Raw genomic sequence first — 24,123 nt, 5'->3', positions numbered from 1 at the left:
AGAAAAAAAGGGATGTGATTAAGTTAGAGATCTTGAGATGGGAAGATTATCCTGGATTATTGGACGGGCCCAATGCCATCACATGGTCTTTATAAGAGAGAGGCCCAAAGATGAGAGTCAGAGGGAGGAGATGTGGCAATGGATGGAGGAAGGCACCAAGATCTAAGGAATGCAGGTGACCCCTAGAAGCTGGGAAAGAGAAGCTAAGGGGTTTCCTCTAGAGCCTTAGTGGGGAGCATAATCACTGCCGACACTGTGATTTATTCCCTGTCCCATTTGGTGCTTCTGACTTTCAGAATAGCAAGGCAATGCAGGTTTACTGTTTCAAGGAGTTTGGTATTTGCTAATACCAAATTATTAATTTAATACTTTTGATTAATTAATTAATTAAATTAAATTACATTTAATTCCCTAATTCCCTAGGGAACTAGTACATGATGGATCTAAATCTATCATCTATCTATCTCTCTATCTATCTATCTACACATGAAACTTTAGGAATCATAGATTCTGTATCTGTCCCTCTAATTTCTTGTTTTCTACCAGATGAGATGGGGTATAGACACATCTAGATAGAGTCAGTGCATGACCAATAGGATCATATAAAGATTTGAGTTCTAGGAGTCACTCAGATCAAATCCTGGCACCATCGTTTGCTAGTTGTCTGACTTTGGGCTTGTCGCATACTTCTCTGTGCCTCAGTTTCCTCCCCCGAAGAGTTGGGATAATAGAGGGCCTATGTTCCTTATAGAATTGAAGGACTCGGTGCTCATAAAATACAGATATCAGCTTCACCCGGCAACTTCCGAGCTTGCGGTAAGTGCTCTCCAGCAGTTTCTCTCCTGCATGCACTGTTGGAATCCGGAGAAGAGCATGTGTAGGTGAGGTTGGAATCGTGACAACCAGACTTGTCACGCGGACTTAAGAGTTAAACCCGGAAACCAGAGCAAAAGTCAGGAGTAAGGATTTGCCTGAAGCTGGATCCCATTTTCGGTACTTCTGAGTTTTCACTGCCTTTGTTGCACGTGGTTCTCAGTCTATTCTGGGAATTCCACAGAGGCCAGGATCACGTCTTTTCGTCACACTTGTATATATGAAACCATCAGGCTGCGAAAGTTGCAGGTATTTCAACCTCTAAAGTAGATTCTTATCACATTGAAACCCACTAAAAGAAGTTGACATCACTAGCTGATTATTCAGGCAATTTCTTCGATGGAGAGAATTGAGGAAGAGCTTAATCTTATATCGGTTAGTTTTTATCCATGATTCGTATATATTTGGGAGAACGGAAGGGAAAGGGCACCTGTATCTTTTAAGAAAGAGTTCCGGGATTTTATGATGTAAGAAGGTGAAACGCGTGAGGAAAACGGTCAGGGCAGGTCTATGGAACCAGTTATAACTCTGATCTTCTTGTTCAACATTTTAATTCCTTTTCTTCTGGTTTCACAACCTTAATTTTTCATCGGATAAGGGAGAAGGTATGTTTCTTCAATGTCTCCTTTTGCAGGATGTTCCTAATCCACTTGCTGCCTGGCTTTTCACTGTTGTAGGCACATCACGGTGGGAATGGATGCTCCCAACTGTGATGATGATCCGGACACTCGCCTTGACGTTAGTGTTATCCTCCGAGTTGAGCGGAATCGCAAATGCCGATGAATCCTATTTGCGGCGCTGTGTATAGAAACCAAAATATTCCTACTGGGGGAGACGCTTTTGTTTGTTAGAGGCCACTCCCTCTTCTCCCAGCTGCTGACTGGGCAGTGATGAGCGCTGCTGTTCTGAAAGTATCATAATTTACAGTGTGTCTCCAGCAGTATTTTACGCGTGACCCTACAACTCCTTTGTGAGCCGCGTTACAGTCATTCCCATCTTAGAGAAGAGAAAACCTAGTTCCAGAAAAGTAAACTGGTTTCCCCAAGTTCCTACGGCTGCCCCAAGCATGGGCTCCAGATGAGTTTTCTTTACATGTTGCTTCTTTACCTGTGGCTTCCCCCAAACGCTGACTCAAGTAAGTAAACCGTGAGCCTCAGTTTCCCTCAATTTAAGGTGTGTGTACAGACTCATGAGACTAGATGCAGCAACACAGACTCAGGTCGAAAGGGGAAATGCAGCAATCTTAATGCAAGAAATTGTTGAGATGGGAGGGAATGGTTATTAGGTGTGGCTTCAAGAGAGATGTGTCCCAAAGGGGGGTGGTAGCTGCCACCAAGCTTCAGTCACTCTTTTTGCCCAGAAATGCAACAGAACCAGTGTTGTCAGATTCTGTTGTTTCAAGAACAGACAAAAATCCAGATTTTCAAGGGAAATCTCCCTGTGCGTGATGAGGGCTACATCGGCAGAGCTATGGCCTTTTTTTCTGAGGTCTCCACGGTGGGGGCGTGGGGCGCCTTCGTTTTCATTAACTCAGATGGGCTGTAAAATCAACATTGCTTCCGTTTAACTTTTTGGAAAAAATCTCTGTTGTTTGTTTGTGTGGTATGGAGAATTCATCAGGTTCATTGACTTTTCAATTAATGTCTGGGTCAACTCAGTAATTGATTTGGACAAATAGATAATCCCTACGGTAGCACCGGAAATTCCATTTATTTACATGATCTTAGAGTATTAAAATCCCAGAAAACACTTCCTCCAGAAATCCTTGCGCGCAAGGACTGTGCTCACGCATTTCTTTTCATGCCCCCCGCGGAGTGCTGGAAGTCAGAAAAGGAGAGATTGTATGGCATCTGAGCTATGTGCTCCACTTTGTTGTTTCCACTCTTAGAATGGATGGCGCATCCAAACAAGTGTAAATGGTGATCGAAGTCATCGAAGAGACTTATTGTTTGGTCGCTGTGTAATTATGAGGTTTAACTTGGCCGTCGGAGCTTACGAGGTTGATGGCTTGTGTAGATTTGGACTTGGCGGTCCGTGTATAGGTCCGTGTATAGCCATAGGAGGCATGAGACTGGAGAAAAAGCCTCATCAGTCCAGCTTGATAAGAAAAGGTTTTTTAAGGGGCCTGCGGACAGAAGTCTTGGGCTGCTGCGAGAGTAGATCTCCACAAGCCCACATCCCATAAAAACCTGCTTTTGTAGCTGTAGGCTGGGAGTACTGGGGGGCAGTGGGGGGCACCATGGGGAAGTCTGAGGATAGTTGTGGGTCACAGTCCTAGCTCCAGGGCAGATCGAGGACAGCGTGCCTCTAGGGTATACTGTAGGGTCATTATGCGGCTACACAGAGGAAGAATGTGGTGGGAGGGAGCTGTGCTCAAGAAGGCTCAGGTCACTGAGGGGTCGTCTGGGTCCCACAGTTGGCCCTAAGGACGGGGCGTAGCGCTGCTGCTGGTGGGTGTCAGCAACGTTTTATGGTAATGCTGATACCTATAATCAACAGGCGCCGTAGCCGTAGCGAGTGTTCACTCTGCAACAGGCTTCCGGCCAGGTAGGGTTGTATTCATGAAATCAGAGTCTCCCCACTAACCTTCATGCAGGAGGCATAGCGTCCCTATATTACAGGTCAGAAAACTGAAATTTAAAGAGATTAAATGACCAGTCCAAGATTATCCGGTTATTAGGTGGCAGATTCAAACCAAGTTCTTATTCAATGTGTGGGAAAGAGGCCAGGAGGTATTTACTGAGCATCTGCTATGTGCCGGGTCGTGTTTTAGGTGCTTGGTCCTAATGAGCAAAACGAAGTTCCCGCTTTTGTTGGGGTCATATTTTTATAGGCAATAAACCAACAGCCAAACACAGTACAGTGTCTAGCGGTACGAGGTAGTCCGAGGAAAGAGCTGGCTATGGAGATGGGGCCCATTTGGGGGGGGGACGTGGACCCCTCGGTAGGATGGATGGATGGAAGTGGAGGGATGAGTAATGGAATTTCCAGGCCGTCCCTGTGACCCCGTGGTCCACCCCCCACTCCGCTCTGGAACCGCGTGGCCCACCCGTGGTGGATTTAAGAGGGTTACCTGGTGTCTTCCCACGGCAGTGACTTAGGAGGCAGGCCCGGGTGAAAATTCTGGTTCCGCTCCCTTTCCTCTGAGGTGTTAGGGCACCTCCAGTTCCTTCCAAGCTTTAGTTTCTTTACCTGAAAAATGTAAGTTATAAACCTCATGTCACGAGAAACAAACGTCGCGCATGTAAAGTCCCAGGAGCTACATATGTGCGCAGGCGTCAGGCAATGGCTACTAGGTAGGACACTTATTTTTAGAGTCTGTGTCTTAGGAGAGGGACGGGGACAGGGACACAGGGATGTCAAACCGCGTGCCCTTCGCAAGGCCCCACCGCCCGGCTCCGCGGCCCGAGCCCGGCCCTGACCAGGCCTCTGCTCCCAGGTACCTTCGACGGCCGTGCGGCTCGGGACTGACGGCTGCACCTCTCGGGTTCCAGCTAGAGGAGGAAAGATCTCTGCGTCCTTCCCCTCTCAAAGGGATCTCCTCCGGGAGTCTAAACGGCACGTGGGGGCCTGGTTGAGTAAAGACGCAAACCTCCGAGTCACAAACCTGCAGGCCTCGGTGTTTGGGCCACAGGCTCCCCGGGGGCCGGTGCAGCAGGCGCAGCGCGGAGCCCGTGCATCGGGGTCGGGTTCTCCGGATGGCTTGCTCCGACCTGGGTCACCGTGTTTAGGACACACGCCTGCCGAGCCTGGTTTCTCGATGTGTAAGTGAAGCAGGACGCCGTGTGGGGCAGAGTGGAGGTGACGGGAAGGGAAAGGCGCTGGCACTGCGGTGGCCGACCTACAAAGTCACTTTTTTATTTTGTGTTTTATTTCTGTTTAAGGCCTGAATTCCTGGGGGTGCCTGGAGGCCCCTCTTCCAGCAGGTGTCTCCCACTAGCGCGACCTAGCAGGCCTGGGCCCAGGGGAGAGGTCCCCTGCAGGCCACAGCCTTGAGTTGTGTGCTCCTGCCCCCCCTTCCCCTGCAGGTCGCAGCCCCAGGACCTCCATGTGCTCCCTGCCCCTGCAGACAGGTGCTGTGTGCTCCCCGCCGGCCCCCCACACACAGAGCGGCCCCCCTCCTCGGCCTGAACCCATGTCCATGGGGTGAGCTGCAGCAGGCCAGCCCGCCTGGGCCCCCGATGACCGGGGGTCAGCACCTGTCCGCAGCCCCTGCAGGACAGATGAGGGCTGCAGTTGCTCGGGCTGCTCCGGTCTCTGGGTCCTTGCTGGCAGTGGGCTCAGCCTTCGGGGCCCGGAGAGGCGGGGAGGCCTCCCCTTAGCATTGGGGGGCTCGTGCAAACCCACGGCCCATGACCCCACGGGCTGCCCACCAGGTCACCAGCCCCACACCTTGCCAGCCCCATGGTAACCCCGGCGGGGATCAGAAGGACCGCGAAACACCGAGGGGCTATTTTTAGATTTCTGGCCGGATGCTTTGAACAGATCTGTCGAGGGAAAGGAAATGAAACGCATGGAGAAGAGGATTTTTTTTTCCCCCAAAGAATATCATCTAAATTCGTATTACCAAACTGGGAAAGACCTTGAGGCCTCCTTCAGCCTGCTACCTCTAGGCAGGTCTACTTCTAAGTCATACCAAGAGGTCGTTCAATAAGGTCTTCTTTTTTTAGAACAGTTCACAAAATAGCTCACTCTGATAGATAATCAGATTTTCCACCCTGATTCTATCCGTGTTCAACCTCAGTTCTCAGGCCCCCAGGGCTGGGAATAGGCCTGGGTTGGATTGCTCAGCTCCCCGGCTTGGCAGCCCTGAGGGAGTCACTCGTTTAGACCATGCTGATAATGACACTCCTGAGGCTGGTGCAGTGCACATCCTATGCAACTATCCGCACTGGTCCTACTTCACTTACTTTTTAAATAATTTAAATTCCACCCTTCTTCCTTAAAAACCTTCAGGAATTTCCCATTGCGCTGAAGTTAAAGCTCCTTAAAGTGGTTATCCAGACGCAGCGTACAGTGTGGCATCTCCCCCGCGCACCGGTCCAGATTCGTTTAGTGCTACCCTAGTTCTCTTTCTCTGTGTTATTTATTTATTTTTTAAAAGATTTTATTTATTTATTCATGATAGACAGAGAGAGAGAGAGAGAGAGGCAGAGACACAGGCAGAGGGAGAAGCAGGCTCCATGCAGGGAGCCCGACGTGGGACTCGATCTCGGGACCCCAGGATCATGCCCTGGGCCAAAGGCAGGCGCTACACCGCTGAGCCACCCAGGGATTCCTTTCTCTGTGTTTTAGCAAAAGACCCTCAATCAGAGTCTCAAACGTGCCATCTTCCTCCATCTCGAGATGTGTGCACTTACCTGTAATACTTCTCCCCACGGTCTCTTACCTAATTAATTTCCCCAACCCTTTCTTGGTGACATGTCAGAAATACCAGAAAACACTTTCTCGACCTCTGAAACAAGAAAAGGAACACACTCCAAGAGCCTCCCGTAACGACTTGTGCACTTTCTTTCCAGCTCTTAACTGCTTGTGAATCTAGGTTTTTTTATGTGATTTTTTTTTTTTTTTTTTTTGAACTATGAGCTTCAGGTTGTGAGGGAATGATACTGCTTGCTCGCCCTTGTGTATCTGGGGCCTGGTGCCAGGGTTAGCAAACAGATGATTCTAGTAACTGAATGAATGACTGGCAGTTATTTTAAAGGGACACAATCCCGGTTTCTCTGTCACGTCAAGCTGTCAACGGGATTGCACGGGGGCACCTTACAATGTGATGTGCTTCCAAAGTCCCCGGAGAACTTGTTAAAAATGCAGATTCTGATTCAGTCGCTCTAGGGCGAAGCCTGTCATTCTGCATTTCCAACCCATACCTAAGTAGCACTGGGGCTTGGCTGTAGATTGGAATCCCTTCAGGAACTTAAAAAAAAAAGAAGTCACAATTCTGAGATTTCACCCGTGGTGATTCTGGCTTAATTGTTACGGACGTGGCTTGGGGTTGGGGGATTTTTGAAAACTCCCCAGGTTAAAACCAAAACAACCAAAAAACTTCTCAGTGTCCTTCTAGTATCAGACACTCTTGGAGATCCACTCCTTCCAGGCCACGCTCAGCCTTAAGGGGCGGGAAAGGGATAGTTTTGTTACTCTTTGCATTAAACGGCGCCCACCACGGCTACCTGGGAGCCGCCCACTATCATTTTTACTCTTATTTTTACATGTTTCAGAGACACAGCGCAGAGGGATTCCTGGCATTTGTTGCGTGCGCGGAGAGGATCCGTAGGGGTTGGCTAACGGGCCTTAGGCTTTCCACCTCTGGTCCTGGGGGACGTTGATGTCTTAGCAAATATTTTAAAACATTATTTCCACCGATTTTGTTTGTTTGTTTGTGTTTTTAATCTGAAAAGCTCCCCCCGTGCCAAGTGGGATCTGAGGGCAGCACACAAGGCGAGCCCGACGCTAGCCGTGGGCGCCACCTCCGTTACTCAGTCTCCTCAGCAAATCCATTGGGGGGGGGGGTTGCATTTTCCAGATGACAAAACTGAGGCTTACGAGTTCCCTGGCTTCCCTGACACACGCAGACTGCCAGCGGCACCGTCCAGGTGGACCTGAGGCTCCCTCCCAGCGTTCGGTAGCAGGGTCTTGGCCAAACTTGTCCTGCAAACATATCGGCCCGCGTGGTCTCAACACATTTTTAATGAGGTGCGGCCATTTAGAAAAGGAAATTTCCCATAAACATCCAATTTCAAGCTTATATTTAGAATAATCACGTCTATGAAAAGTAAAATAAAAAAATGAAATAATTGCGTCCGTCAATGCCGAGTAACACGCCTGCCGGCCTGAAGCTCAGTGACATTTTTCGCTTTCAGAGGACTCCCTACCCCTCACCGGTATCTCTTTACTCCTGGCCTGGCCCTACATTTATGGCACCTGTTTGGCCCCTCCAGGTCGCTGGGTTTCCAGCTAGGTTTCAGCTGAACCCTATTGACGGGAGGAATATATTTGATCATCAGGAAAAAGAAAAATGAGCTTTTTCTTAGTGAGAGGGAGATGATCGCGCTGCCACCTTTATGACTTAGGGCTTTTAGGACTCTCTGTTGCTCTGCATCTGATGGGCTGATTTCTTTGAATACAGAGCAGTAGAGCTTAGTATCCTACCTTCCGAGTCTAGTATTTCTCTCTCGGGGGTGGTTTCCAGTCAACATTTTGACTTCAAAGGGGTTTGTAAGTCGTGTGGTTGTGTGGCAACAACCGTAGCCCCAGAGAAACTCCTGTGTCCCTTGGCCTCATGCCATCTTGTATTCCACTCGGTCTCCTTCAAGGAAGAGTGTGATGGGGAAGACCAGGAGCTTCCCTGATGGGCAGGTTGTCCCAGGAGTGTGGCCGCTGACTTCCGACGTAGCAGGACCTGGAGAGAGTAAGACTCACACCCGAGGAAACCTCTCCTTGCTTTAGAGAGGTGCTTGCCTCTGGTGCAGGGAGCCTGTTTCCTTGCTTCCTTTCCACGCCTGGCTCCGGCCCAGTGGTGTCTCTGCATCCCCCCGAGTCATTCAGTCTTTGCTGAGCCTCCTCATGGAAGGTTGGAGCCCGGTCACTCCACAGGCTGCGTGCACGTCCGCTGTGCTGCCAAGGCCTCACAACAGTCCTCTGATACACGTCGTGTTATTCCCGGGCAATTGTGGCCCGCGGACGAGGAGAAGGATTTTCAAATGGTTAAATGCAAACTGTGACTGTTGTGTCACATATTTTACTTGGGTTTATGAGGCCTATTTAGTAATGGAACAATGTGTACAAAACATGGGAAAGATAATCCAGCCGCTCCGATTGTACCATATGGTATGCCTCGTGAGACGTCATTGATTTTAAGATACGCCATTATTATTATCATTATTATTTTTTAGATTTTATTTATTTATTCATGAAAGACACACAGACAGGCAGAGAGAGAAGCAGGCTCCCTGCAGGGAGCCCAATGCAGGACTCAATCCCAAGACCCCAGGGTCACACCCTGGGCCCAGGGCAGATGCTCAACCACTGAGCCCTCCAGGAGCCCCCAGATATGCCATTATTTGATATGCCACTGAGAACAGAAAAAACACTGTCAAGTAAATTATGTCATTTAAATCACGTTGACTGTTATCCCCTTCTCAAGGACAGATTTTTCTGACATAAAACATGTCTTAGAATTGACAAATACGGCTCTAACTTTTATTGTATGCCTCTAATGTAGAAGACACTTACTAAAATGTTAATTGTCTCTCAGATGATAAGACGTAAGAAAGCAAATGCAAATGTTTACACTACAATCTTCTTCCTTCAGCAACCATCAGCTGACCTAGAATTTGACCGTGTGGTGATTTATACTACTTGCCTTCGTGTGGTACGGACAACCTTCGAAAGATGTGAACTGGTTAGAAAGATCTTCCAGAACCATCGAGTAAAATTTGAGGAGAAAAACATAGCTCTGAATGGTGACTATGGAAAAGAGTTAGATGAGCGGTGCCGGCGTGTCTCGGAAGCCCCTTCCCTCCCCGTTGTGTTCATCGATGGCCATTACCTTGGGGTAAGTACTCTACTAAGGAAAATCTCCTTTTTATTGAACCCGACCAGTGCTGTTAGAAATCTATAAGCCTATGATGAGGCCACTTGCAATATAATTCCCAGGACATTTGCTATTTTTTGGAGTTCAAAGCAAAGGGATGGAAGCACTTATTTCTAGCCCAAATGATGTGTTGCTAACAGCGTTCATCCCCACAGAAGCATGGTGAGATAAAATCAGCATGAAATTGCCTTTTTTAATAGGAAGACATTTTTCACATGTTCAGTTGACTTGAGCTTCACGTTATGAAGCTTGATGTGCGAAATAAAAACTATTTTTTAGTGCACACGAGCAAAATGGAATATTTATAAGATACGCATTTGTGAATTCTCTTATGCCCCATCACTCATCCAACACTCAGCTTCCTACCTAAGGGAACCAAGATGGTGGTCCCAAGGCAAAATCAATAAGAAATGGGTCCCGGAGCCAGAATTTTAGCTGCTTGTTGTTTAAAATTATTCTAGATTTTTGTAATTTGGCAGCGTGAGGCCCAAATCCAGGCCTGTGGTAAGCAGGGGAAGCTCCCAGAGCAGCGAGGAAACAGGACTGCCTCATTTCTCTTTGAATAATACTGTTGGCAGAATGAAACCCCATTGATCTCCCAACGCACTCAGTGGCTACAAAGCCCGAGAAGAGGGCCCTGGAGGACGCACGAGAGGAAGGGTGAGCACACGGAGCCCAGGGACGCCGGTGTTCGAGGGGGCAAGGCCAGCTCCCCCAGGTCACTTATCAGAGAACAGAGAGCTGCCTCTCAAATGGCGGATGGGTATTTGGATCTTGGCTTTGTTTTGCATTTGGTCTTGACTTGCAGCTTTTGGGGGAGGCCAGAAAATGATCCAGAGCAGGACGTGCTCCCGTTGTGTTAGAGGGTGACTGTTCTGCTCTCCTGAGTGGAGCCATGGCTGTCAGAGGCAGCCTGTCATCGGAGGGAGAGATAGAGGCACAGAAGCCAGGACCACTAGCGATGCCTTCTGCAGCCTCGCCTTGAGCTTGAGCTGGACACAGACTACGTTCTGAAGCCGACGGATTTTGATGTGCAGCTTCGAGCCTCTTTTATTATATATCAGCAGGTACCCCCAGGTCCCAGAAAACTGCAACAGTGGTGGTGGTGATGACGATAGACTCATGATGATAGTAGCAATAACGTCACTGTGCTGCACGCTCCGCTTTACACCCTCATGTCCTCGAGTCCCCAGGACGGCCTTAGGGAGCAGCTCTCTGCTCCACCGGGCAGGAGGCAAGGCAGCCTTGTTCCTCATTCCCACTCTGATACTTGCGTGGGATCCTGGGCAAACTCATAAATCACTCTGTGCCTTGGTTCTCTCGTTTGCAAAAGGAGCGCGATAATAGCGCTACTTCCACAGGCTGATTGGGAGGACTTCACCACACACACCATGCAGAGAAGCGCTCCATTCCTGGGCCGGGAACAAAGTGGGTCTTTAATGAACAGTAACAACTGTTCTCCTTGTTTCGCCAAAGACAACATGAATCACTTTGCTCCAGGTCGCGTTAGCTGTCAAGTGTTGGGCCCAGGATTCAAAGCTGGTTCTGTCCCACCCCCGGATCTCCACTCTTTGTCATCACCTCAGAGAAAGGGATCTCAGATACGCTGCTGATAGGGTCTTAAAATCTGAGACATGGTTGGGCGTAGAGCGCTCAGAGACGTTCGGGTCCATGAGTGATGCTGTGTTGTCCTCTCACATTCTTTCCTTCTCTCCCTGGGACATTTCTTCCACCAGGAAAGGATCTGATAAACTCACCCGCACCAGGGACAAATCACTGATAAGGGCTGTGCTCATTTGCCTTTGAACTCCGGAAGAATTCTTCTGATGATGTAAGATAGTTCCCATCGTGGGATTCTAATCTCTGTGAAACTGCCCAACCAAATGTAGTGGGTGACGCGGGGTAATGTGGTTGGGCCTCAGCTGATACACGGCTTCTGACCACACTTCCCCTCTTTGTGCTTCAAGACAGTCTAACAGGCAGTAGTGATATTTTTCTTCCCGTCTGATGGATAGAGGGAGAGCGCCACAGACAGGGAGGTAGGGTGCAGATTCATTCTCCTTGTCTCCGTGATTACTTTTTTAGCACACGGTGGCCTAGAGAAGGAAGGACCACACAGGTGCTACCGTGTGGCTTCTGCAATTTGAAGCTAATGCCTCAAATCTGGGAAAGAGACCAGAGATGGAGATTTTTCTTTTTCTCTTTTTTTTTCCTTGTAAAAGGAGAATTGCTTCTAAATCTGTAATGTGAAATGGAGGTAAACACTCCTGACAACGACGTCTACAACAATTCCACCCCCTAGTACAGAAGTGCTTTTCTTTACATCCCCATGTAGAGTTGTAAAGGGTTAGAATACATGGCTGGAATCGCAGAGCCTTTCCCCTGCAGTATCCATTCATCTGAAATGGAAGGATGCCCTCTGCTGGGTTTTGGCACATGTTGAAGCATAATTTTTAGGAAGGAACAGAAGCTGGTGATGTTGGTAATTTCCTTAACATCTGTGGTGTTTTAAACACTCCCATGAAACCATTTGATTTAGTTTAAATTCAGATGAGTGAGAAAAATCAAGACGTGCACATCACCTGGTGTGATACAACTTTTTTTTTTTTTTTTTTTTAAGGAGGGAGAGAGCAAGAGCTAGAGAGGGCCAGAGAACGAGGTAGATAGAGATGGAAACGGGCCTCCGGAGGCAGTGACACGGAATGGGGAAAGCACGAGACCATTTTGGAGCTTGCTTATTTCCTGCCATCATTGCTGCCAGCCTCAAGGACAGATGGTACCAAAGGAATTCAGTTATCTTCACCGAGGGCAAGACAACAGAGTTCAATGGGCAAGAACAGAAGGATCAACAAGAACACTGAACTCTTTTTTCATTCCCAGCCAAACTTCTATGTAAAGATGGAGGCGCTGAAACACTCAAGGGAAAGAGATTACTTTAGAAAACAAGTCTCCACTGCCCTGTTCCATGGGGGGAGGGAGGGAGGAGGAGGGAGTTGGGGTCTCAGAGGGTTGGAGGGTGGGGAAGCAAGTTCAACCTGATGCTGGCTCAGAGCAGTTGTCCCATGGCTTTGGCATCAGTGGATCTTTACACAAAAAGATTGCGTTCCAACAGTTTGGACAGAAGTTATCTTAGAAATTCTGGTAGGAAATAGGTTAGAAGTACTGTCTTGATTCTGGACCAACCATAAAAATTCACAGTAGATAGAAACCCATAAACCCATAAAACCCACATTGGAACTGAGCTAAAAAACAACAAAAAAAAAAAAAACAAAAAACAGAAACAACAACAACAACAACAAAACACATAGAATGAATCAGTGTGGGGACTCTGGTGATGGAGAGAAATAGAAGGGATGCGGATCCAGACAGATTTTTTTTTTAAGATTTTACTTATTTATTCATGAGAGACACACAGAGAGAAGCAGAAACATAGGCAGAGGGAGAAGCAGGCTCTATGCAGGGAGCCCGACGTGGGACTCGATCCCGGGACCCCAGGATCACACCCTGGGTTGAAGGCAGGCGCCCAAACACTGAGCCACCCAGGGATCCCCAGACAGATGTTTTAAACTAGCTGAGGCTGAGCTGTGACTGCTTGAGAATTCTGTATCCTTTGAAATTGTTGATTTTCCCCCCCAGTTTAAGAATGAAAGAATTGTGATTGAGCCCAGGTAGTTTATACCCTAGAAATATAGACTCTGAGCATGTTTTTAGGGACGACTTGCAAAACTTTCTGCAGAAATGGGCCATCCCGGAAGCCCCTGCCGCAATCAGGAAGCGGCTGGCTCTAGAAATGCTGTCTCTGAGCCTCTATGGCAAAACTGATGACTTGTTCTCTGTCCCTTCTTCTACGTGATTCTGTTCCTAAGAAAAGTCTTGGGTGAATGTATCTGTGATCACTGAATCCGTCACACGTGAAAACAAGGAGGCAAAATGGGAATTGTGGTCTGTAGCTTTCTAGCCTCTACAGCACAGGAAGCCGACCTAGAAGGTGATTGCATTGGTTACTGAGTGAGCCATACTGTAGTGTTGGCCAGATACGCTGTTTTCATTTATTTTGTTTTGTTGTAATCAGATTACTGAGGTACAATCTATCTAACATAAACTGCATCCATATAACCTATAATTTGATGGGTTTGGGTATGTATGTGCACTCATGAATCTATAGACACATTGAGATCAGAGCTTTTCCATATATACCTGGTGCCATTTGGCCATCCATCTCTTCCTCCAACCCCAGGTCCCCAGTGACCGTTGATCTTTCTGTCAATATAGTTTTCTATTCTTCTAATTAATGCCTTTGTCTGATTTTGGTGTCAGGGTAACCATGACCTCGTCAAGTGGGTTTGGAAGTGCTCTACCTTCTGCAATTTCAATTTCTCATTCTCTTTATTGCTTGGTATAGAACATGAAATCATTTGACATCATGTTCCTTTTATGTGAAGGACTTGCAACTGTTGTCATGTGGTCTGCTGCAGATGAGTTCTTGCAGCATTTTTACATCTGAAGTTTTTATCTCACCTTTGTCTTTTACAAGATATTTTTTGCTGGGTATAGAATTCTAGTTTCAAAAGTTTGTTTGTTTTTTTAACTTTCTTTTCAGAGCTTAAGACACTTGCTCCTCTGTCTTCCCATCTGCTTTACTTCTGATAAACCATATGCTGTCATCCTTACCTTGGTCCTCCGTATGTGTGTCTTCTCCATCCCCTTGCTGCTCTTAAGATTTTTCTTTTTATCACTGGATTTGAGAAACTGGATTATGATATACTTTGGTATAAATGTTTCTTTTGATTAGGGTTCATTGAGATTCTTGGATCTACATTTTTAAAATTTAAAGAAAGGGCAGCCCCAGCGGCCCAGTGGTTTAGCGCCCCTTCAGCCCAGGGTGTGATCCTGGAGACCCGGGATCGAGTCCCACATCGGGCTCCCTGCATATGGAGCCTCTCTCTCTCTCTCTCTCTCTCTCTCTCCCTCTCTCTCTGTGTGTCTGTCATGAATAAATAAATAAAATCTTTAAAAAAAAACTTAGAAAAATCAAATTTGGAAAATATTTAGCCATTATTTTTTAAAACATGATATAGGTTTCCCCTTCTTTCTTTTCTTTTCAGAGACTTTACTTATCTGCATATTAGGCTGCTTGAAGTTGTTCCATAGCTCACTTCATTTCATCTTGGATAGTTTCTCTTGCTTTGCCTCCTAGATCCCTAATCTTTTCTTGTAAAATGTCTAATCTTTTGTTAATCCTATCCCATTTATTTTTAATTTCAGACATTGTAATTTTATCTTTAGACATTTATTTTTCAAAAAATATATATTCTATGTCTCTACTTAACATGTTCTATATTTCTTCTAGCCTTTAACATATGGGATGTAGGTATAATAACTTGTTTTAATCTCCTTGTCTAACAATTCTAATATCTGTGTCAATTCTCGGTTGGTTTCAATTGATTGATTTTTCTTCTCATCGTGAGTCATATTTTCTACTTCTTTCTCTGGTCATTTTTTTTATAATAAATTTATTTTTTATTGGTGTTCAATTTACCAACATACAGAATAACACCCAATTTTATTGGATTTTGCATATTATGGAATTTGATCTGGTTGGGTTCAAGTATTCCTTTTTGGGACATTTTTGTATACCTATATATATTCTTAAAGTTTTCACTGGGATGCAATTACTTGGAAAACGTTTGCTCTTGGTGTTTTGTTTTTAAGAGTTTCTAGACAAAGCCAGAGTGGTGTTTAGTCCAAAGCTAATTATTCCCCAGTGTGGAGGCATAATATTGTGGGATCTTTATCTAATGCCTCATTGATCATAAGGTTTCCCAGTCTGGCTGATGTGGAACAGGCACCCTCCTCAGCCCTATCCATAGGTACTGTCCCTTTTAATCTTCTCAGGTTCTTTTGCTGGCCGCCAGTAGTTTCCTTACATGCATGTGTTGATCTGCTGATCAGCAGGGATACAAGCTGCAGGATACAAGCTGGGCTCTCTGCACATCTCTAAGAGTTCTCCATGAAACTCTTTACTTTCTAGTACTTTATCCTATAAACTCTAGCCACCTTAGTCTTCTAGGTTTTTAGGTTTATTTCCTCAAACCAGGGTGTTTGGATTTCCCCTTCACCTCATTTATATCCTGCCCCTCAGAGATCATAGTTCATTGTTGCCTAATGTCCAATATCATGCAAACAACCCCACTGAAAGTCATTGTTTATCAAAATGAATCAGCATTTGGTCTATTTTAGACAATATAACAAAGCAAAGTGGGATTTTCAGGCTGGTTGTCTATGGTAGTTGTGAATTACATTCTTTCCTGAATGGCAGTGATTCTTTCTACACATAAAATAATCCCTAAGCAAAAAACAACAACAAACTCTGAAGCCTTAAAAATTGGGAGTTTTATTTTCCTTTTTCTCTCACATAAAAACTGTATAGGAAGATGCTCCATATGGGGCATAAAGTTCATGGTTTCACCTTGGGCCTTTTTCTGTTTTATAGTATTGCTATTATTCTTAGCACATATTTTCTATCTTTGAGGTGTCCCAAAGGTTCAAGGTGGTTGTTGAAACTCTTGACATCATACCTGCATTCCAGGCAAAAAGAATATGAGCAGGAAAAGAGGAAAGAGAAGTGCATTCTGTCTAACAGAGCTCCCTTCTAAAGAGCTCTTCCAGAAATCCCATCGAACTTCCATTTGCATTTTATGGTTCACCTTTTGCTGCAAAGTAGGCGGGAATTGTGATCTTCCAGAGGGACACACTGATATGTTGAAGAAAAAAACATTAGTTTTTTTTTTTTTTTTTTTTTTTAAGAAGAAAAGAGTAATCATGGGTATCAAGTCTGCCTCTCCCTCTTCCTCTGCCCCTCCCTCCACTCATGCTCTCTCTCTTGCTTACTGTTGGGCTCTCTCTCTCTCAAATAAATAAATGAAATCTTAAAAAAAAAAAAAAAACAACTTCTTTTTGAGTAGTTGCCTAGAATAAACTCCTCTATGCTTTGTGTTTCACACTAATTCTTTCCTTGAACTAGACAAATTCCTAGCATTTACTCTATTAATGAGAGTTACAAAGGTGGTAGGAGGACTCGTAGGGAATCTTTGGCAAATTTGGTTTCTTTATGGGAATGTGTTACGATATGAGATAATAACTAGTGTTATAAATCATCAATGTAATCAATGTAAAGTTAAATGTTTTGTTAGCTTTTGAAAACATTCCATTTTGAACCTCTTGAAAATATTTACCATATACATATGAGAAGTGTTTTTTTTTAAGATTTTATTTATGTATTTGAGAGAGGGAGAGAGCACACAGATAGAGAGGGAAAAGCAGACTCCCTACTGAGCAGGGAGCCTGACATGGGGCTTGATCACAGGACCCTGGCATCATGACCTGAGCCCAAGTCAGACACTTAACTCACCAAGCCACTCAGGTGCCCCAAGAAGTGGTTTTTAAATGTTGGAGTCATATTCTTCTTTGAAAATCTGATAAAAGTTATAGACCTTCTAATTATCCATGTATACAATCTTCTTTACAGTATCGGGGCTTTCTGAGAATTTATCCCTAGATGACTAACTTTTCATTAAAAGGAGTACTTTGGAGATTGTGTCTTCTGGAGTATACTCCACTTCTTGGTTGTTTTTGAAGATTTTATTTAGTAATGTGACCCACTTCATCACAAGTAAGTACAATCATAGCTCATTTTGATATTGTAGTGTTTAATTATGGAATCAATGAATTTAAATCTTTATTTTCTCTCTCTCTCTCTTTTGGAAGTCATCTTTATCCATTTGTGGCCATTTTGATCATTAGCAATTTCATTAGAGGTCTAGAAGGAATGAGAATCTCTTGAACACTTGAATCTACCCCTATTGTCATGGATCTTATTTATTATAGACACAGTAAATGTTTAATCTTCAAACCTCCTTCTTCAAAGTCATGAAGGATTTGTTTCTGGTCTGTTCACTCTACTTCAGAAAGCACAGGGATGGAGAAGTCTGAAATTAAAGCCTTAAGTCAGGTTCTTGGAACTTAAATTAAGCAATATTTTCTTGTGTGATTGCTTCTTTGTCCTTCTTTTCTGAATATCTGAGAGTCATTTTTATTAGCAACAACGACAACAATGGTAAAAGCTAACTTGAATGATATACTTTGCCAAGCTTTTTGACTGCTTTTTCTCTTTCACATTGTAAAATAGTGCTGTGAATAGTACTACTCTCATCTCTCCCACCCCAAATTTTGTACCTAAAGAAAAGTAAGGCTTAGGGAAGTTGAGAAGCTTTATAAATACCTTCAGATCACAAGTGGCATAGCCAGGATTCGAATATGGTGTGTCTGACTCTAGAGCTTGGGCCCTTTAAACTCAAGGCTGAGAAGTTCCTAACCCTCATCTCTATACCTTTCAGTTTCACTCTTTACCAGCATATTCACATCCTGAATTACTTCATCACTTGAAACTGCTCCACATTCGAGATCTTGAACTTAGAAATGTCCTGCTGTGGCCATGATTTTCTGCCCTTCAGTCTATCCCCTCATCACCGCATTAAACTTGCTCTGCCATCAATGGTAATGATTATCCTTTCCCTTTTTCCACATCTCTCAGTTACAGTCACAATTTTGATTTCACTTGTTTCCCTACATTACTTTATTCAGGAATATTATAATACCTAGTCTGTTATCACCTGCTGGACTAGCTCTGTCAAGCTTCTACATTTGTCCATTCCCAGTCCTATGCAACTCCCTTCATCTATTTTTGCTCTTTTACTCCAATACAACCAAGGGTATTATTGAAGAAAAATCTCAGTCACAGCAAAGAAGTTTCCAATAAAGTTGTATTATTGGTATCATCAGCATTATCTAGGCCCATTTTCTAATATTCTTATTATTATCTTGTTGGTTTTCTATTGGAATCCACATAACCAACTGCTACAATGCTTTCTTTTTTAAAAATTTTTATTTATTTATTTGAGAGAGAGAGAGAGAGAGAGAGAGAAAGAGAGAGAGAGAGAGAGAGAGAGAGAGAGAGAGAGAAGCAGGCTCCATGCAGGGAGCCTGATGTGGAATTTGATCCCAGGACCCCAGGATCACGCCCTGGGCCAAAGGCAAGTCTTAAACTGCTGAGCCACCCAGGGATCCTCTGCTACGATGCTTTCTAATTTCACCAAACAGAGGCCCCTTGACATCTCCTTCTCCCTCTTTATCACATCCATTATTATCTTTCTCTTTTTTTCAGGCTTCAAATCTATTTTTAGCTCCAATGTTGTAGGGTTTTTTTAAAATTTTTTTTGCAGATATTTTACCTCAACATTAAAAAACAACAACAACAACACAGAATGATTCCTCATTATTAGTTACTTAATTCAATTCTCTGGTTTTGATTAGCGACTTCACAATTTCCCCAGTCACTGAGATTTATAATATCAGTTTCCTTTTACTCCACCATCTTTCTCTTATTCATATCTAGTCTCTTGCCAAGATTTACATTGTATCCTAAGAGATCTTAATTTTTACATTTGGGAGTTCCTCCTGGAAAATAGGAGTGGCAAAGTACAGAGGAAGCAGACATCTGGATACAAGAGTAGGTTCTTTTTATTTTTTTTAAATATATTAATATATATATTAATTTTTAATATATATATTTTATTGAAGTTCAATTTGCCAACATTTAGCATAACACCCAGTGCTCATCCCATCAAATGCTTCCTTCAGTGCCCGTCACCCAGTCACCCCCACCCCCTGCCCACCTCCCTTTCGACCACCCCTTGTTCATTTCCCAGAGTTAGGAGTCTCTCATGTTGTCTCCCTCTCTGATTTTTCCCACTCATTTTCCCTCCTTTCCCCTATAATCCCTTTCACTATTTCTTATAGTCCCCATATGAATGAAAATGAATGTTGGTCAAGTTATTTAATCTCTTTGAGATGAAAATAATAAAATACCTACAACATGAGGTATTTTGAGTATTAAATGAGCATAAAGACTCACGGTACCTGTGACATGGTGTACTCTAAGTAACCCTCTGCTAATATTGTTAAGGGAAAAGCTTTAGAGAAAGCTTATACTTAGGGTGGATAGGTGGAAATAGGTAGAATGAAAAGAATTAACATAGGGCTGGATCAATAAATCACAAGAGAAGGAAAGGTGGAGTATAATTTTGAGTCCGTCTTCACACATCAATGTCCAAATGATCTGATTCATGGGGACAAGATGCTGCACGGCATCTGAGCTTCTGGATAGTGGTACTGGTCTTAATGTGATGCAGATATTAAGGCCAAATGCCGTTCGGTTTTATGAGCCAATATGTGGGCTATTAGAGATATTCCATCTCCATTCATGTCACTTTTCCATGAATATTAAACATAATTACTTAAATAGCATTATATTTGTTCATTTTAAAGTTAGACAAGTTATTAATATTTTTGCTAACAATGCTAACTACAACATATTAGAGAGTTTATAATATATGAGGTTTGAAAATTATTAGCAACATACCTATTTTCTCATAAGATGAAACATAAGAGTTACATATACGAAACTCTACAACTTAATTATTTCCTTACAATATGACACTGATTTTTTTCTCTCTTTTTAATAGTGAATCCAATTTTACCTTTATTCAACTCAGAAAGCATTTTGTTGTGTGAAAATGCCCCAAAGCGACATCTGATTTTTTTCTTTGTTATTAGAGCAAAGCTAGTCCATATAAACATGTGTGCCCAAGTAAGAGGCAGAGGGGTGAAGGAATCAATTTCTTACACTCTCCAGTCAGCATCTCTCTTCTCTCATATCCTCTCAGATCAAGACCAAGTCAGGAGACTGGTGGGGCAATGATCAAGAGGAGGCTGCAGAAGACTTACGATATGTAGATAGATGCCCACAGAAGTGTCATACAGAAGCATAGACTCTTAGATCTAGAGGGAACCTTAGATGTCAGCTTGTCTAGTGTTACTCTCAGTGCAGGAATTCTTTCTACCACATCCCAGGGCAGATGAGCAACATTTGAACACATCCTGTGACAACAACCTCACTATGGTTCAAGGCAACCAATTTTGTTGTAGTACCCCTGTAAGTAGTAGAAAGTTCTGCCTGTAACTTCCTTCACTTGTTGGCCTGGGTTCTTCTACCTAGAACGATGCAAATTCAAAGTGTTCCCTCATCCATAACTATAATTTTGTGTACAAAAATGTTGGCAGATATTCTCCATGGTTCCTTTAACTCTTACTCTTATCTCCCGATTCTCTGAACGTCCACATCTTAATTATTCTCCTTAGGACACAGTCTAGTCTTTAAGTGCAGGTCCCAAAACTAGAGCCAGTCTTTTAGATGATTATCTCTGTGAACATTATCTCTATGGGTCTATTAATGGAGCTTACATTTACTTTAAGCGTCTGTGCCATACAACTGATCATGTTGAGCCTGAGGCTAACTAAAATACTTACATAACTTCTGTGCAAACTATTTCTCAAGATAAACTCCTTGTGCCCTTGGTATCTAGGTCCATTTTGTTAGGTATCAAGATCCCTTTCCCATGGATGTGTGGTTAGAAGGCAATAATTAAGACAATGAGGAAATATAGCCCATTATTTTTGATGACTGTCATTCTCTCTCTCTCTCTTTTTTTTAAGATTATTTATTTATTTATTCATGAGAGACACAGAGAGAGAGGGGGAGAGAGAGAGAAAGAGAGAGAGGCAAAGACACAGATAGAGGGAGAAGCAGGCTCCATGCAGGGAGCCTGACACGGGACTTGATCCCGGGTCTCCAGGATCACACCCTGGGCTGAAGACAGTGCTAGACTGCTGAGCCACCTGGGCTGCCCTGTTATTTTCTTTCTACGAGCAGTTCAGTCTGGTGCTGTATCATTCCTTAAATCAGGAAGCAAAGAATTTATCAAGTGACTCAAAATTCCATCTTCAGAGAAATGTGGTCATGGACTGGAACAAACCACAGTCAAAGTTTGGTCTCTATGATGGAAGAAGCTGTATCAGTTATTAGCTTTTGCTACATAACAAACCACTCCAAAAGTTGGTGGCTTAAAAAAATAATTATCGTATGGATTGTGATGTTGGCTGGGCCGGGCTGCTCTTTGTGGTCTACTTGTGGCTTGTCTAGAGCTGAGTGCTCTAGGATGGTCCCACTTATATGGCAATTAGTTCCTCAGATTTCTTTCTCTTTGGTTACCTAGCTGGAACTTGCTACAAGGTGGCTAAAGGGTTCCTAGAAGTGAAAGAGGGTAAGCCCTGAAGCTCACACACACTTAAAACCTCTGCTTAAGTGAGATGGTTATTTTTGTCCTGGTGACTAGAGCAGATCAGAGGGTCAGGCCCAGATTCAAGATGGAGAAAACAGATTCCACCTCTTGATTGGAGGACCACCAATGTCACATAGTAGAGTGGTGTGCAATGAGGCATGGACACGTTGGTGGTAATTACTGCCACAAACTACCAAAGTAGAGACCTTTGACATCATCGATCCTGGCTTTTTGCTGGAGTCAGGTATGCTCACTGACATTTTCATGTTGGAGGATTGTACACTCTTGATTTGCCATAGTCAGTTAATCATGCTTTAACACTGCATGTGCTCATGAAATTAGTGTAACAGCTGACATTCAAAGCATAGCTGTGTGGGACCAAGTCAAAGCACCATCCCTCTTCAAATTTCCACAGTCACACACCATCATCTTATTCCTACAGTAATCCTGTAGCATCACCACTAACATCTTGTGATATACTTGGTCCATTGACCAAATCTTTGCCTTCAGCTCTGCTGATTTGTTTGGCTCTCACCCTGTTCTTGCAGAGGAAATGCAGAAGTACTATGAGTACAATGTTTTCACCTCATATTTTTGGTGCCACACTTAAATCAGTGACATGAAGAGTCATATAGCAGTAAGTACGTTGATACCTGTTTATGCCCTATTCAAGTTTCACCCCCAAAACTTAGAGTCAGTTGAAAAGAGAGCATGCAGGCATTGGGTATTCTAAAATTATAGACCCAAAGAAAAGCTTTACACATATACATATATATTATATATATTTATATATATCAGGGCTTTGTCATTTCACAAATTTCAATGAATTGTCCCACATGATCAAGACTTCACTCCTTCTAGTTTTGCCTCCTGTAATTAATTCTCTGTATGTCAAGATACTTATAAAGTGTCTGGTAAGTTTGTTGTTTAGTGACTTGCATAATATATCAAAACCCGAGTCTTAAATTTGGTGCAATGGACCTAGGCTCTGTGGAAGTCTAAAAAAGCTGTGTCTGTTTGTGACTTGGCCACATGTTAAAAGAGGACATAGAGTATGCCACCTAATAAAGGGCTCCAAGAGCCAATTTGCCTGTATCTCAATTTAGATGTAAATTGAAAACTATCCCCAATCTGATTGAAAAGAAAATATATTTGTGCATAATCAGTGTTTTCTTATTTGGATTTAAAGACATAATGTAAGCATTTAAGATCTTTTTTTTTAATCTTAGAAAATGCAAAAAAAAATAATATACTATTCTTTGAGTCGGTGAAAGCTAATAGAAATTTTAATGAGCATTCATTTCTAATAGAACTTGAAACCAGTATCTCAGTAAAGAAAAACTTTGGTTGGTAATGAACTATTCCTCTTCTCATGAGCATAGAGATTTAGTGTTCTCTCAACCACCAGAGGGCTCTCACAATATAAGAAAATAGACTGAATATATAGTAGGATAAATTAGCTCAATTAAAGTTAAGTGTCTTAAATACATGGATAATAGACAAAGTTTCAAATCCAGATTTCCTTTTAGGAAAAGAAAAAAAAATATCGGAACAATTTTAAATCGAGTATTCAAAAACTTAAATGTAATAAATACATTTTGGGGGCCTAACCCTAAATCAAACACTTACACCATTCCTTTATATTTTGAATGGAAAAAATAAAATTAAACTGCATGTATTTTCTCTGAGAGTTTCTAGCCCTTAGGATCTATTTTTCTATAAACATCTAGTTTGTTACCATGATATTATATATGATTACAATGGAGCAAACATCACACATGGGGATTTGACAAAGTAAATAGCTCCTGCGCCAAGTGGCAGGCTTCCTTATGTTCAGGTAGGATACCTTGTGTTGTGTTGTGTTGTGGTTTTAATCACTCCTTGTACTCCCAGCTTGGTGGAACTCAGCCCAAGATGCTTCTCTCTCCAAAAACAAAAATTAAGCTAAAGACTCCACCATATGTTTGGTCCTGGTGGTGTTTATTCTCTGGATTAGATTCAAAGAATCAACAGAATGAATAAAATGAAGTGAAGTACCTGTCTAACGACAAGCCCTGAAATGCTGGGGCAAGAGCTGCCCTGGGGTTGCCTCTTTGGGTGTCATGAAGTCCATCCTGCAGGAAATCAATAAGGGGCAGTGGCCCCAGGGGCCAGGATTCATCCATTGGTTGTGATTTCGGCAACTCTCTCTGACTCCTGTGGCCTATTTCAGAATCTGAGGAGGTGGGTCAGAATTAGTGATTATCAGAGCGTCCTCTGTGTTACCCCAGACATTCCTTCAACATTTCCTTAAGGGGAACCCGCTGGATAGTGTGAGTGGGAAGGGTTTCAAGCTCCCTTTGCAATGCATCCTCCGGTCCACACATTTTGTAGTATTCCACCTATGATTTCTGTTGAAAGATTTGAAATAATAAT

The 24,123-nt window shown here is 43.5% G+C and overlaps 1 protein-coding gene across 1 annotated transcript in view; it reads left to right on the top strand.

Moving 5' to 3' along the window:
- The window catches only part of GRXCR1 (glutaredoxin and cysteine rich domain containing 1), a 114,638-nt gene that overhangs the window by 55,227 nt on the left and 35,288 nt on the right, over positions 1–24,123 (top strand). The window contains exon 2 of the mRNA XM_025986038.2: positions 9,188–9,430. Coding sequence (XP_025841823.1) covers positions 9,188–9,430 — 243 coding nt within the window. The remainder of the gene's footprint in view (positions 1–9,187; positions 9,431–24,123) is intronic.

Source organism: Vulpes vulpes, chromosome 2, assembly GCF_048418805.1.
Source record: "Vulpes vulpes isolate BD-2025 chromosome 2, VulVul3, whole genome shotgun sequence".
In the NCBI taxonomy this organism is placed as follows: Eukaryota; Metazoa; Chordata; class Mammalia; order Carnivora; family Canidae; genus Vulpes; species Vulpes vulpes.
Note: the sequence above shows the minus strand (reverse complement) of the source record. Positions and strands in the feature narration are given on the sequence as shown.